This window comes from Cupressus sempervirens, chromosome 6 (genome assembly GCF_028749045.1).
Source record: "Cupressus sempervirens isolate cs-2001-9-10 chromosome 6, ASM2874904v1, whole genome shotgun sequence".
In the NCBI taxonomy this organism is placed as follows: domain Eukaryota; kingdom Viridiplantae; phylum Streptophyta; class Pinopsida; order Cupressales; family Cupressaceae; genus Cupressus; species Cupressus sempervirens.
Window position 1 is genome coordinate 12,774,275 of NC_143123.1, and position 16,775 is coordinate 12,791,049.

General features: G+C 34.8%; 1 protein-coding gene across 1 annotated transcript in view; it reads right to left on the reverse strand.

The window, feature by feature from the left end:
* LOC149550786 (early nodulin-93-like) overlaps positions 1-7,404 on the reverse strand; it is a 43,314-nt gene extending 35,910 nt beyond the window's left edge. The window contains exon 1 of the mRNA XM_089786361.1: positions 7,056-7,404. Coding sequence (XP_089642487.1) covers positions 7,056-7,197 — 142 coding nt within the window. The 5' untranslated portion in view covers positions 7,198-7,404. The remainder of the gene's footprint in view (positions 1-7,055) is intronic.
* Between the last annotated feature and the right edge of the window lie 9,371 nt (positions 7,405-16,775).

A 16,775-nucleotide genomic window follows, 5' to 3' on the forward strand; every position in this document is an offset into this window, starting at 1 on the left:
CAAATAGTTCATACGCCTTGTTCATGACATAATCACCACTCATCCCATGCTCCCATCTTAGCACTTGCCTTTTAGATGATAATCTCCTCGAATCTCATTTTTATCATTGGTACGAGTTAATAAAAGGATTCAAAATACATGTTTTGGGATGCTAACTTTATCCTTTGGATAAGAGGTTAATGGTTAGGAAGAAAATACGTATTTTGAAAATTTATCTTAACCCATTTGAGGTGAAGAGTTAAGATTTCAAATTGAAACACATATTTTGAACCCTGAACCTTAACCTTTTCAAGAGGTTAATGGTTAATAATTTATTTGAAAACATGTGTTTTGGGATGCTTCAATAACCTTTGATAACTTGAGACTCGGGAACTGGATTTCAAAAATTTGAAGTATTGGACGGAGCTGGAGACAACATGGATGCATCAAGGTAACAAAACTATTAAAAATGCAATGGATAATTGGTCCTTTCAAAGCTTGAAGTTTTTATACATTCGAACTTGTTATGACTCAAAACATAGATAGAATTTTTGCAATTTAGCCGGTACAAGAACCATGGCAACAACATGATATCAAAGCTAAGGCTGCTAGGAAAAGAAATGCATTTTTTTGTTTGCAGGTACTGAAGATCAAGTTTTCCAAGATGGAATTTCAAGCATTTGTCTTTCTCATGCCATTCAATTATTTCAAACAGAAGCCACCAATTCTGCTTACGCCCACAAGCAGAGGCTTGTATTGAAATGTCACGACATCAAACGTTGGACCTAATTCAAAGAAAGGTTAAGATCATGCTCTCTTTACATGAATCTTGTCTTTCTTTTCAGTAACACACTCCAACTTGTGGATTTGTCATGCCTCTTGGTGTGAATTCTTCCTTTTTTTCCATATCTGTATTTTCAATCAGCAATTTATTCATGCATGATTGAGTAGTGTCGTTAGGGTCACTCATACAGACTCATGTGTCAGCTGTATCCTTCAATGGTAGATGTTTTGCCTCTATTTGCCATATATTCTTTGTTTGAGGGAGCTATGCAGATTATTGTCTTTTGTATCTTCGATTTGATTGGCAAATGTTTTACCTTTGTTTGCCATATGTTCATTGTTCAAGTAGTGTTGTTAGGGGCACTCATGCAGATTGATCCTGATCTTCATTTTGGTTTTCAAAGGAGGTTCTTCATTCAGCACTATGGTGATTATGATTTAACAGATATCCACAATATTTTTCATGTCACAGAAGAATTTCTCTCTATAGATTTTAAAGGGGGGTTTGTAGATTTTCCCTCTTATCTCCTTTCTTTGATTTTCTTCTTTTTTCCTTAGTTAGAATTAAGGGGGGCTGTTGATGTTATTAATTCTAACTCAATGTTTTAAACAGTGAGCTCTAGTTTGAACAGTGATACCGTAGTCTCCAGTCTTCTTTGCATGTTTAAACTCAAAGACAACTTGGTTAATTTTATCATAATTGCTCCTTCAAACAGTTGAGCGCTAGTTTCAAATTTCTAAATTCATGCATTGATTTGTTATATAAATCATGCAATATTGTAATAAAATAATTGAGAGCACAATGTAATCAATACATTTTTTTTAAATCTTCGAAGCTCTGTATTTCTTCAATATTTTTTCTCTGCATGTTTGTTTTCAATTCCTAGCTAGATCTATAGCTGTAGAAAATTTTATAGTAATCTCCATGGCATAGAAAGTACTTTCTTGTTACATTACCTCAAAGATAGAAATATGCAAGGAGGTGCAATGGTGTAGTTATCTTTTCCCAAGGACGATGAATGATTGACGACTCCTTTTTTGCAAAAGGTTTCACATTCTACAAGGTAATTCTCAAGTTTTTGTATTGCCACTTTTACTCTCTACCATTGTGTCCATGTCATCATAGACATCCCCCAAACAAAGTGCATCTATATCAGCAATCAAAGAATAGTCATGATAAGCTCAGTGAATTCCAATTCATATTCCACACGAGCCCAACAATTGTCATCCAATACTAATGACTTGACCTTTTAGGTTGAAGCCTTTCATACACCCCATTGGTTACAAAAGCCTCTTTCACCTTAAAAGTCATTTCTTAACAATTGTATGACATGAAAATTGGGTCTTAGCAACCTAGGATCATGTTAACAATAAGTTAATAACAATTGTATATAACATATTCAAAAATAATAAATATTAAGAAAATTCATATACAAATTGATAGTGAACATGACATAAATTAAATTATATAAATAAATTAAATATATCTTCAACTCCAATCTCGAGAAAGATCTAAACATTGATTGTGACATTTGGTGGTCCATCACAAACATCTAGATCTCCTCACCCTCTTCATTTATTTGTTTTGCCTACTCTATTTGAGTGTCAATTTGTTGCATCAACAAGTTGAGGGAGTGTATGGAAGTGCATGATGTCTAAAAAATGTGCTCGTGTCTTGCCTCAACCAAAGAAAATGCACCTCCATAAATTTTTGAGTTATCTGTAATTACTTGGAACACATTCTCATTACCCACTATCTCTATGGACTCGATGATTATTACATTGGCAAGTTGGCTGACGTAAGTACTTGGATGTTGTCATTTATGAAACACTATGCATAGTTAAGTTTGCTCATTATGAAGATAAAGTTTTGATATGATAAAGTGATGAAATTGTCTACTTATAACAGAGGAAAACAAGGTGCAACCAGATTGTTTTCATTGGCGAGCTTCACTGGAAGCAAATACAAGGCTGTAATTTTGGGATATGGTAGAATGAGTCTAGTTGTTGTATCTATGTTAGCTTATGTTAGAATGACAATTGGCACATGTTTTGGAAGAATGAACAGAATACAGCTTGTTATCACACAGGCAGAACACATGGGACATAATTGATATTTTGGCTAGAGCATTAAATTGACTTATCAATTCAAGGGCTTGGCAATGTAGGGACGACATCCTAGATGTTAACCCTTACTTAATGGATTTTAATAATATGTTTTGGTACTGTGTTAATTGGTTATTTAGGTAATTGAACAGAGAGTTAAGGAAAGAGTATAAAGGCAAAGTATTTTGATTAGCAAAGACACAGATGATTATCATATGATATGTTTGTGATATGTGAGCTTTATTTATGTTGAATAGATTATGTTTTGATGGTCAGAACAACACAGAGGTAGATGGGCATCGATTAGATGCAAGGAACAACAAAAGACTAATCAGATATTTGGGATATCAGTACAGTAAAGCTTTTGTTATTTCTCTACACTACTCGTAAAGTTGTATATTGTTGTAGTGCAGTGAGCACATTTTGTAATACAACTCCTAACAGGGTTGAGGCCTCTAACAAGGTCAAAGTTTGCTAACAAGGACAAATACACTATATGCATTTAATAGACTCCTAACAGGGTCAAAACCTTTTATAAGGTACTTTTGATTAGTGGATCATCTTGTGGGTATAATCCCCATTGGGGTTTTCCCTTGGCCTGGGTTTCCCTACTTAACAAAATATGGTGTTATGAGTTTCTTTGTGGGATGTTCTCTATTGCTTTCTAATTTTGTTATTTATGCATGTGTATGGTTTATTTCCCATATCCATATTTGGGCCAAAAAATGTTGGAATATTGATTCACCCCACTACCCAGCGCCCCCCCGCCCGACCCTCACCCCCCCGCCCTCCCTCCTCCTCCTCCTCCTCCTCTTAGTAATCCCTATTTCTAATAGATTATAGAAATGAACTTTGCATCTTTTACTTCCCCTTCACAATCAATTGCCCTCAAAAACCTTCCCCCTTTTGGGGGGCAATGCAATAAAATTTATCAATAAACGATTTTTGTTATATTTCCGTCCATTGAAAACAATAGAAACACCCAATTCAATCCAAGAATCTCTAATTGGTTGAAGCAAGGTCTCTACAACATTCCTCTCTCTTTGCAATAAGGTGGTATGCACCTTTTAAAACTTAGGACTTGTGAACCAAGAGTTTCACTATTGATTGCCAACACCAATTCTTGCATAGAGGCAACATGATATTCTTTGTTCCACAATACCCCTTGCCTCCATTTTGAATGCCTTGTCTAATGAATTTCTTTTGTGGGCGATGATTTGTACTTATCTTCACCTTTTGTAGAGGGCATAGACAAGAAGGGATGTTAGGAAGATGCTATTGTATAAGATAAAGTCATTGGTTTTTTCTTTCTGCCATTATAGGCACTTTGTTTTGCTCTTAGAACCATTTTATCAACCTCTTCAAGTTCTTTTACAAATCTTGTTGTTTGTATGAGAGACAACCCCTTCATCTATGCCTTTACACATTCCCATGCCTTCACTAGTAGGGGACATAAAGTAAAGTCACGCTCAAGAATATGGGCTACTTTCTGGTAGAAATTACACCTATAATTGTATCCCCCACCTATCTAACTTGCGAAATCCTTGCGGTAGGTCTATGTAAAGGAGATCTTATATCAGGTTTGAACTTATCGTTTCATTCCTCGCCCATTGAGCTTTGACTATTGGCCATTCTTGCAATTTGATTTCTTGCTATAATAAGAAATTACATATATTTAAATTAGAAAATAACTAAGAAATAAAAGCATACAATTGCAAAGTAAAGATACAAAAAACATTATAACAGAGGTCAAAACTTGTTCATTTTCTTTTTAAAAAAAAGAGAAAAACTTGAAACAATTCATCAATTTAAAATAAATAATTAAATAGTAAATGACTTGAGAAAAAGGTTAAATGCTTATCTTAGATGCTTAGATCTCCTTTGTGGAAGTTATCAGGCACCCTAGGAATGATCCCCTTCAAAAATAATCACCTATGCTTAAAAATGCCAATACGGAGACTAAAAGAGAAGAGAGCAAAATAGCAAACAAATGATATGTTTTTACTCTAAATGGCCTCATAAAGAGACATTTTGGGTTTTTATGGAAAAAAAATCAACAAACACTTTTAAATGTGTTTTTTAGGTCAAAAAGCACATATCGGGCCTCGATGCACTTGAGTGCTCTCTAGATGTGCTCCAAATGTGCTCTTATGGATGTGCATTTGGACAACGTCCAGACCACAACTGGCTGCAGATTCACATCCGAGCACATCCACATTGGATGCAGGGGCTGTGGGTGTGAACCTAGTAATGTAGCCAAATATTTGTATCCATCTACCATTTCCAATGGTTTTCCTCTAAAGAGAAAGTTGATTTGTTTCTTTTTTCTTCACAATGAGAAGATTGCCATTTTGATTTTTCTAGTGACTTGCATTAGGCCCTTTTGAGAAAAGATTTCAATAGCCATCAGGGGTTTTCTCAAACTATGAGATGCTTTAGGAGTTAATACGAGATCAATTGCATATAATAGTAACTTTGTTATATACTTAGCCAGCTTAATTCTCTCCCTACCAGCTTTGTTTATCAATTCTTCCAGCTTATCAATGTATACCAGAAAGAATGTTGATGAAAGCAAGCAACCTTGTTTGATGTCAATAATGCTACCACAGCACTCTGACATTACCTCATTGTTTCTGGTTTCAGCCATGACATGATCATAGAATCTGTAGACAGCCACTCTAAGCACATTTGGAACTCTTGGTTTCTTCATTTATTCCATAATTTCTCCAATGGTACCGTGTCAAAGGATTTTATTAAGTTACAAAAAGCCTCATTACCTTGGATGTGCCATAGTTTTTCAATCAAGAACCTAAAGGAAACACCATGAGTATTTCAGTCTAAAACTAGCCTATCCTTTGGCTCTTTATCCAACATTTTCAGCAGAGCTACCAACTCTGCATTCAACCATGCTTCTAGTTTTTTTCCAAAGAGGCGATTAACCATAATAGTACAGTAACTTGATGGGTTATTAGTGGTCATCACTTCTGTATAGAGATATAACAACACTAGTTATCCAAACTCTCAGGAAAACCTCTTGAATAATTTGATTGAAGATGCTTGATACAAGGTGCAAGCAGCTCGATACCCACTTTAAATGTTCTGTTTGCAGCTCATTTATATCCTGTGTTTTGCCTCCTTCTAACCTTTTTATGCCACATTGGTATCTGCAATGGTAATAAGCTCAATGGTTGCATCAAATACTTTGTTTTCTGTTTGTTTTCCCTTTTGTCGTGGCTCCTTCCAAAATCTTTTGGGGTTGAGTTTTCCTAGGGCGATCAGCTCATCCTTCTCACATATTGTTTTTTTTACACCATAAAATCTTTTTGTATTCTTTCTTATTTTCTTTGGCCATTCCACCATCACATACTTTTCATTCTGCTATCTACCCCTCTAACACCCTTATAACGTCTTCTGCATTAGATGGATCAGCATGTTCTTGTTTAAAGAGTGGTTCTTTATGTGAGCTGGGTTATTAGCATAGTTTCTAAAGATCTTTTTGAGGGCAGCTTTGAAGATTTGCTGATTTTCTTGAGTCATGAGGATACTAACTTGTGAGAGAGCTTTCTTTTGAGGATGTTTGATTTGTTCCCCTTGGTACTTGTTTATATGGACGCCTAGCTTAATGTGTATAAGTATTTGAGGATTTCAACTTATCAGACACTCTCCAAATACTAACTCCATTAACCTTAACATATAATTACACGAGTAAATGATATAATGCACACCACTCAGTCCATTGTAGGTTTTGCAGGTAATTAGCCTTGATGTGGAAAGCATTAAAAACATACATTTTTCACTGTTAATTATAATTGTGTTTGAAGATTTTGGATAAGAGCTGTGCATTACTTTTTCAATGTTGACATTTCAAATTACAACATGTGATCAAATAAGGGTGGCCGTAGAAGCAAAATCAACCCCAATACAGAATATCATATGAAAAGTCGCCCTAATTACAGAACATGATCTTTAACGTCAGATTCCAAAAAGCAATCCATAGTTTGTTGACAAAATATTCAAACACGAAAGCATTTACGAAAGTCTACGATCTAAATCCAAGATTATCCAGCACCATATTAAAAGCATCCATAACCCTTACCAAAGATTCACTGATTTTAAATTGTAAAATTTAATTTACAGTGTGAAAAGAATCCATAAGTGGAACAATCACAAAATAGTAGAATGAGTACCATCTGTACAGCGCTTCGCTCGCAAGATCTTCTCCTCTTCGGGTGTTAATTTTGCTTTTGGATTATTCTCGTTGGGAGAAGGAATAAGAAAGGACTGTCTTTTGGCTGCCCAGACGTCTCGAACATCCCCTGGTAAACCCATCGCCAAGACAAATGCTACTGGCTATGTCACGGAGCTTCACGATGATTTATCTGGTACTGATTGAAATGAGTTGAACGCCTAGCAGTTTTGAGGAGATTGTAACAGATTGTTAAATTTGATTCTATCTGTATCAGTGGGTGTGGGGTTCCGGTGATCTAAGCGCTCAACGCCGCCTCTGGTCAAATTCAATGTGTCAACACCAACCGTACAATTTAAAAGTCACTTGATGGTCGCCTGCCCGGTTTAATTCCACGTGGAAAGGGAAGTCATAGGGGAAGGGACGCAGTTATCACCTTAAAGATCAACATATGGTCCCAAAACCTTTACAGAAGAGGAAGATGATTCTGATCAGCAAAGTTTTAATAACACAAAAAAATCATGATACTTTTCAAGACTCTCTTTTGCAGCTGTCTAGGTTCCAGGGAACCATCTCGAGTCTGATAAACAACATTTCATGGACAAGGATAACCTTGTTCTTACTATCATTAAAGTATTGGAGGAGTGTAAAAGATCTAGGGCCACAAGAAAAGCCAAAAACACTTTTCTGGCCAATCCATGGTTTGATGAAGAGTGCAAAATGGCAAAAAGGAATTGGAAAGAGAACATGAACAAAGAAAGTAGAAAGGAGTATGATCAGCTGATTAAAAAGAAGAAAGAAGGGTATGTGAACAAGAGAAGAATCGAATTGACTAATCTTGGTAAAAACAACCCCAGAAAGTTATGGAAAGAGCTTCAGTAGAGAAAAACTCAGATAGAGAACAACATAACAGGAACTAAGTGGCTGAAATATGCCAAGACTCTCTATGAGTGTGATCTAGGAGAACGTAGAACCATGGAAACAGAGACTACAGGGGAGCTATTCAGCGAAAAGGATATTATTCAAAGCACAAGGAGGTTAGCTATTGGTAAAGCGCAAGATATAGATGGGCTACAAGCTGAATACCTAAAATGGGGTGTTGAAACCCTCACACCACACATCACTAAGATTTTCAACAGTGTCAATAGAGAAGGTTTCCATGTAAAATGGACAACAAGTGTGGTGATCCCACTCCACAAAAGCAGAGATATAAACAATCCTTCTAATTACCGAACCATCATGATCAATCCACTATTTGGCTAGTTATTTGGTAGCTTGGTAGAACAAAAAATTAGCAACTAGGTTGAAACAGAAGGCAAACGTGTAAAAGGGCAAGCAGGGTTTAGACCGAAACACTCTACTATAGATCACGACATCACTCTTAGACACTTGATAGAGAAAGTTTGGGACACTCCAGGGAACGAGGCTTTTTGTGTTTCATGGACTTTAAAAAAGCATTTGACACAGTGCCACGTAATAAATTATGGGATAGAATGAAAGAGTTGGAAGTTCCTAAAAAACTTAGATCAGTGGTTTACAGATTATATGAGCAGGTCAAAGCTAAAATCAGAACGACAGAAGGGCTATCAAAAGATTTTGACAGCAACATCAGGGTTAAGCAAGGATGTCCGCTATCTCCAACATTATTCGAGCTCTATATTGACAAGTTAGAAGAGTGGATAAACAAGACCAATGGTGAAGGGGTGCAGCTGGCCCACTTTGTGATAAGATTGCTCTTATATGCAGATGATCTCATAATTCTTGTTAGGACAGCTAAAGGTTTGAAAGAACACTTGAAAGCACTAGAATTTTTTTGTCATGAAGTAGGAATGCAAGTTAACACTAGCAAAACCAAAATTATGATCTTCTCACTGAAGAAGAATAGGGGCATACAAGACGAGTTTCTGTTTGAAAATAGCCGCCTTGAGATTGTGGAAGAGTACAATACTTGGGCATCGATTTTCATAACAAACTCAATTGGGATACTTGCAGATCAAAAAGGATACAAGGGGGATGGAAGGCGTTATACTCTTTACAAAACAAGTGCACGAATGCAGAATTATGGGATTGGACGACCATGAAAACTCTTTTTGACTTGCTAGTCACTCCAGTTATTCTATACGGATGTGAAGTGTGGAGTGGTGGTATGTCCGAACAGAAATGGCAGCAAGTAGAAAGAATTTAAAAACACTTCATCACATGCAATCTTAAAGTCAAGACCACAGTTTCGTATGAGATCCTTTTGGTGGAGGCGGGTTCCTTTCCATTAGAAGTCGTCGCATTGGTCCGAATGCTAAGCTATTTAAAGAAAACCCAAGGTCTGGAAACACATTGTTGGCCCAAGTTGGTCATAGAGGAAAAACTTGTGAGGTGGAAAAGCACATGGATGAAGCAAAATGACAAATGGATGCGAAAATGGGATATCAGCATCCAAACTTGCCCAAATAACATTGAAGAAATAAAAAAGTTTGTCAATGAAAAATTTCGCAATATTCTGTGGACAAGACACATAAGACAGAAAAAATCTTATTACATTAAAGAATTTAATCCCACTTCTAGTCATGATGAAAAGGCCTATATAAGAGCACCTATTAACTGGAAAGCAAAAATGTTGATGGCACAACTTAGAACTAGTTCACATCAGCTGTGATGTGAAACTGGTAGATGGCAAGTTCTAAAGGAAGAATGGGCAGATAGAACATGTTTATTCTGTAATATGGGAACTGTTGAGACATAGCAGCACTTTGTCAAGGAGTGTCTGGCTTACAACGACATTAGATCTGGTTATACAAAAATACTGCAAAACAAAGACTTCAACTATTTATTCGAGGAAGATCAAGTGAAGAGAACAGCGGATTTGATTATCAAACTTAAGAGAAGGAGAGACAAGTTAACCAAAACTTTGCAATTGACTAGTTTCGCTCCTGACTCGGGAGGGTGATTGCATGGGTCCCATAGACTACTTTAGTCTCGTGGACGTCATTAAAATCTATCATATCATATCAAATCATATCCTCCCAATTAAAAAAAAACAAGGACGCAAGATGTCAAAGTTTCTATCTAAGTATAGTTTTTGCATATGACAACTAACAATTTAGATAGTGTTCTATACATTGGATATGCAATAGGATAAAACATCATGTGCAATTTTTCATTGTATTTCAATAATACTCTACATTAGCAAAGCATCGACTCAATCATGTTATACAACTTGATAGAGCAACAATATGTCTCCTAGCATATCAATGCATATACATTATTTTATTATACATATATGACATAGAGAGTGTACTTGGATATGAGACTTATGCATATACATTGTTTGATTAACGCCTTACTTTATATTGACTAGTATCTTTTGTAACTACTATTAATTACAGCTTAATATGTCATTATAGCTATCCATAATACTTGCAAAATCCATTTTGTGCATGTTAGTATATTGTAATTATGTCTCATAATAACTTGCTTTTCATATTTTAAATAAATGTTAATTTGTGACTAGTCATATTTACTTTTTGTTGTGAGAAATTATTCAATCTTCATTTGTCACAACATGATTGATGACATTGTTCTGGTTTAATGTGAATTGACCTTTCACAGTGAAATCTCGAAGAATAAAGATGAACTTTGATTTGTCTTGTGTGTAGTCCTCAACTTTTGTGTCTTTCAAGCTTGGTAGTAGTTGTTCAACAATGGACTTATCTATTGAACACTGTATGATTTGTTTGTTTTCAGTTGTGATGATAGTCGTTAGGTATAATGAATATACATATGGAACATCTTGATTACATCTATTGCAATGAGTTATTTTGTCTTTTAGCATTCCATAATCCTCAAATTTTAAGTTGCATCGGAAACAAAATGCATGAAATGGATTTGCGAATGAGTTGGCTACTTTGAGAACCCCATCAACCTGCAAGATATGTTTAGATATTAATGTAGCTTGTGTATGAATTAATTAGTAGTTGAAGTGTTGAATTATCTGAATTTGCTTACCTATAGCACGTTGTTTGTAGCAATGTATTCAAAGTGTCTAATGTTCTCTTGTCTTTTAGTGTACAGTTGTATGTAGCAACCCTTGTGCAAAATGTTCTATCCAAGTTGTTCCATCGTACAATGTTTATAAACAACATTGTTGGAGTCTCACCTTTTTGTAATTGGATTGCTATTTGCATAAATTCTTTTTGGAATGCAAAGTTGATTTGGAGCTAGTCATTGACAAGAGATTTTTATTTTCTACTTTTAGAACTCTGTACTCAATAGAAACATGACTACTGTACATGTTGCATAGAAAGAAGGGGTGTTTAGTGTGCTTTTTACCTATACTTTGTCATCAACAACATATTGGGAGCCTGTCTGTCATCCTGCAACTACTAGTGCACATATTGTACCAATGCATAGGTACTTGTGCTTGTGAGTAGTTGTTTGATTGTGGTGCTTGGTATGAATTTGTATTCTTGGCAAAGTCGCAATATAGTTTCAATTGTGCTTGAATCTTGGAGCTTCAAGATGCAATCTGAATCTCCGCAGTCAAAGGTTGTTTTGTGTCCTATTTGAAGTTCTAACACTATAATGGATATTCCTAGAACTATCTTGTTTTTGTACTCTTGTACGAGGTTCCCTATCACATTTAAAGTTACTGTCATTTCTCCTTTAAAGTCTGTCAAGTATACACGTAGCACCTCTCGTGTTTTGTTTTCTCTATCCAATGTTGCTATATATACGACAAGTATGTCTCCTTCAAAAGTGTTTCCTGCTTTTCTTGCATTCAAGTCCTCAATTGATACTGCATTGGGGTTTCCTAATTTTGACCTGCACAAAGTATTATGGTGTTAGTCTAGTATTGTAGTGGTTTGATATTTAACATTTCTTCAAATACTAGAAATTCATGTATTGATTGATCATTTTTCATGTGGGAATTCATGTTATTGGAGATGAGAAAAGCTCGGTACCTTTTTGTTATTTGCTCTTTCTTGACATGTGTTCCCTTTCCTGTTCTTTTCCTTCCTTCCATTATTGCGCTACACAGAAATGTATAACATTGAAATATATACTATTAAATTAGAGTTATTGTCTTCGATACATAGAACTCTTAGGTGTAAGATGTATTTGCATTATTGTATGTGTTGTTCTATTTAATTTTGTGTTTGATTGTCTATGTTTTAGCAAGCCAGAGTGGAGTATGGAACCTTATGAATGTAGCAAGGTGATTAGTCAAGTATGCTTCCGCTTTGTAACAACAACATATATTACTTGAGTTTGTCCAGATGTGATCAATTGATGGGTTGTATACATTTTGTGTTTTTTCTGTGATGTAATTCATGTTGTGGTCTTGCATATACTTTTCAAGATTTTCTTTTCTAGCATTTCTTATTGACATATCAATATTGAAATCACTTACAATGTATAGATTAGTCATTGGTTTGACATATGCGGTGACTTTTTGAACAATAGTGGCATATTTTTCAATGGGTGTGTTAGGTCTTGCATAAAGATTACATATATTTAGTTCATTGTTGTTGATCAAAGTTGTTATTGTAATAGATTATATATTTGTTGTGTTGTATTGCTTTATCTTTGAAATGACTAGGGTTTTGTTGGCTAGTGTCATTATACCATGTATGTGGTAGGCATTGAAGTTGTTGAAATGTTGGAATTCATCATTTATTTTAGGGATTTGCATGTGTACGTCTTGAATGCAGATAATGCCAGATGACATTATATCATAGTCATTAGTTATGTCATTTATGCGAGGCTTTAAATTACGTGTGTTTAGTGTGCATAATAGCATGGATAGTGTGTTATAATAACATGTATCGTTATTCTCGAATTGTCATTTTGCACTTAATTGTATGTGGGACATTTGAAGATGTATTCTCTTTGATTTTAAAAATTTTTGGTGTTAGAGGTTTTAACAGGAATAATGATTCAATTGTTTTAGTTCGTGATAGTGTTGTGTATGTTAATCCATGTTGTCTAACGTCCGTGGGCTCAAAAGTCATTGTCTCCATTGTAAGCCCTTGTGACCTGTGTATTGTTTTTGCACATGCTATATGTATAGAGAAATGTTTTCGTACAATAATTTTATTTTTGGCCGATGCCTTTTGGATAGGTCGAATAATGCGTAGTATCAGTACCTAGTCATTTTAAATTTTTCCTGTATAGCATTGTACAAGTTTCTTACATTGTTTCTATCTAATTGTATTGTTGTTAAATCTTATCCAAACTATGTCAAAATCATTATATGTTGTGTATGCTTTGAATATATCATCTGATCCATTTACTAGACCATCTTTTGTGTTGTTGTTTCCTGCATATAGTTCTGCCAGAATATTTGGTTTGAGATGAATTTGATGTGGGAGTGAAATTGTCTGTGTGTATAGGCATAATGCACTATTATTTTCATCATGTTTGTCAATGGCATTGAGGACAGTCATTTTCACCAGGAACTATTGCAAGCATTTTTTGTGTTATGAGCATCAACATCGATTCTTCTATAGAAAAGGAATTGTAGTATTGGGTTCAATGGTAGTTTTCTCATGCATTGTTCATTGATATAGTGTAGATCTTCATTTTTTTGCATGCCTATTCATATTTTGTTGAGAACATCAATGAATTTTTCATCCTTTTGCCTTATTGTATGTGTTAACGAATAACTTTTAACATTGTCTATCCAAAAATTGTAAGGCATTAATTCTGACATAGTTGCTTTATTTTCAAATACAACTGCGTCAAGTACTGACTGTGCTTGGTACAAGTCTCCATAGAAAATTATATTGACGTTTCTAAAGTATACAGTGGGCATTTGCATTATCTCACGCAATTGTTTGTCAATGTAGTGTAGGAATGTGGCACCAACTAATGATATCTCCTCAATGAGAAGTACGCATAACTGATGATAGTGCTTTGACATTGCATCTAGTATGTCACTATTGAGTGGCAAGAAGTCAAATGTGATAAAAGGTATGTGAAATGTTGAATGTAATGTGACTCCACCTATGTTGTGTGTTTTTTTTCTTGTGTAAGCCATTATTAGGCCCTTTGGTTTTTCGGGATCACTGTCGATGTACTTATTGTAGATCCAAATGAGAGTTTGGTATATAACTTTTGTAGTGAAAATCTTTCCAGTTTCGACTCTGCCTATCAAGAACAGATGCAATGGGTTCTTGTTGTTGTTGGTTTTTTTTTTTTTTTTTTTTTTTTTTTAACAATATCTTTGACAATTGCTTGTTGTTCTCTATTTAGCATTTGCCTCAATTTGTGGTACTCATCGTTGTCCATAATTTGTGGATGGTGGTTGATTTCAAATGTATTATAACGTATATCGCTTTGTATCTTGTGTACCTTGTGTCGGATGCCTTTTTGTATGTCATATTGCTCAATTTGCTTGTGTTTGTTGATTGTGAGGGTTTGGCCATCCATGTCATCATTTTTAGTATCTAGATCCTTGATTACTTTTTCCATGTCACCCCATGCAGGAGTTGTGTTATGATTAAACTTTTCTTGATTCGTTATGATTATTTGTTGATAGTATAAATGTGTTTGTTCCCATGATGCAAAACTTTGTTTCAATGTGCTCTCATTGATTGTAAATGACACATAGAGTATTAGTTGCTCTCTACAATAGTTTTCTAGGTCCATGTATTTGTTGAAATTGATAAATCATATTATACTTGGTTTTGCTTTTTGTGTGTATTTTGTGCCCTTTTTGTTGTACTCGGAAACAAATTATGCAAGGCATATGTTGTGAAGGATTGGAGGTCGAGTTAAATAGTATTCCACTAAGGATTTAAAGAGGAAATTTTTTAACTCATCAGGTTCTTTAAGTAATTCTTTATTTCTTTTTAGTATAAATGTACAATTGCGATCATCTCTTGTGTCTATGAATATGCACTTTCTTGAGCTATGATTTAGTGGCAGTGATAGAACTATGTGTGTTGTTTGTTGTGAAGACATTTGTTGTAAATTTAGTAGTGCATTTCCTAGCTTTGTTATCATTCGTATTGCATCGATACTATCTTGTTGGTGGTCATTGCATATTCTTTTAATTGTATTTGTCGTTATTTTGTCCACTTTTGTCATGTATGAGCTATAATACATTGTTGCAGCATATGCATTCAGTATAAATTGTGCATCAGTATTGACTCTCCATAGTTATGGAATCCTCTTCGCAAAGCTATTGTTCCAAATTTCTAATGGCTTTCGTTGCAAGAAGAGCGTTGATTGTTGTAGAGTTGATCTTAGAGCCAAGATATATTCTTCTTCACTAGTTCCAACTTCATCTAAGAATATTTGAAATGTGTATGATAGGTCATAGTTTGCCTTTTCTAATTTTGCAAAGATACTTATTATTTTTGAACTTACTGATTCATTCTTCTCTGACAACAGTTCAAGTATTACTATCCTTTGGAGGGGTGGAAAAGGAAAATTGTATCTACATAAAATCTTTCTTAGTCTTCTACATCGCTTTGTGTGGTGGTGCTTGTGAATTGTATGAAGATTAGGCTCTATATGTTCAATTGTACAAGTAATGTACTTGTCGATAAAGTCTATGATGGATGTATTGATGTCTATTCCATATATTGGTACATTTTTTACCCAGAGTAGGAAATGATCATGTTCATTTCCTCAATTCTAGAATTTAGTTACTAAGAAGTAATCTACAACATTTCCAAAGAATGATTCATTAGTTAAAATTAATTTCTTCATTGGATCTATTATGTGTCTATAGTATCATGCACAAGTCATTGGGTCTTTCTTTATCTGATTGAATTTGTCACCTTTTGTTTCATACTCTTGTTGTTGTTCAATTTTTGACTGATGTACATTGTGCAATTGTTCGAGTGCACTTAATAATGGATCCCAATTTTATTCTGCATTAGTAAAAGTAACAAAAAGGTTGGAGGCCCTAGTTGGCGTATCATTGCGAAAATATTTTTCTTAAGTTGGTGTACGTAGTCTGAAGATATTCTTATTCTTTTGAAGTCAACGTATCCAATGTCTAATTTGAGAATTCTTTCCAAGTTGGGTTTTTGGTTAACATCTTTCACTTACAATTTGCGTCCTTTTAGTTGTCCCTTTCATATTCTTATCCACATTGTGAAGAGTACCTATTGTACCAATATCTTGATAGTCTTGAAGAAGATATTTGTTGTGTGGTATGCAAAGTACCTTTTTGATTGCAAGAGTTCCCATCATGCAATCTTTTAGTAAGAAAATCTTTAAATGATGTCTTCGTCACGTGGTTTTCCAAAAAATAATGTGGGAAAATTCATTTCCTCAGCATATTTGTCCTTTAATATTCCAATTGGGTGGTGCTCTTGTGTAGGTGTGACATCAATTATCTTGTCTTGCATTTTATGTATGGATCTAGATTTGGTGAATCCATCTACCAAGGTTTTTGAAGGTTCATTATGTTCTTTATCATTGTCTGAATGTGTTGCATTTTTAATGAACAGAGAGGATGTTTCATCTTCGGAACTTGCATATATCCTTTCATTATCAACATTAATCTCAAGAGCTTCTTTCCAATCGTCTTTTATTTTAACATTTTCCATTATGTATAGTGGTGTACTTGTGAATTTTGAGAGTGCTTGCATTACTACATTTGGCCACACCATTCCTATTTGAAATGCATTTTTGTATTCTAGGCGCCTTTTGAGAGCAACGACAATAGTTGTTGTGCTATTGGTTGCTTGTGGTAGTACATTTTGTATGA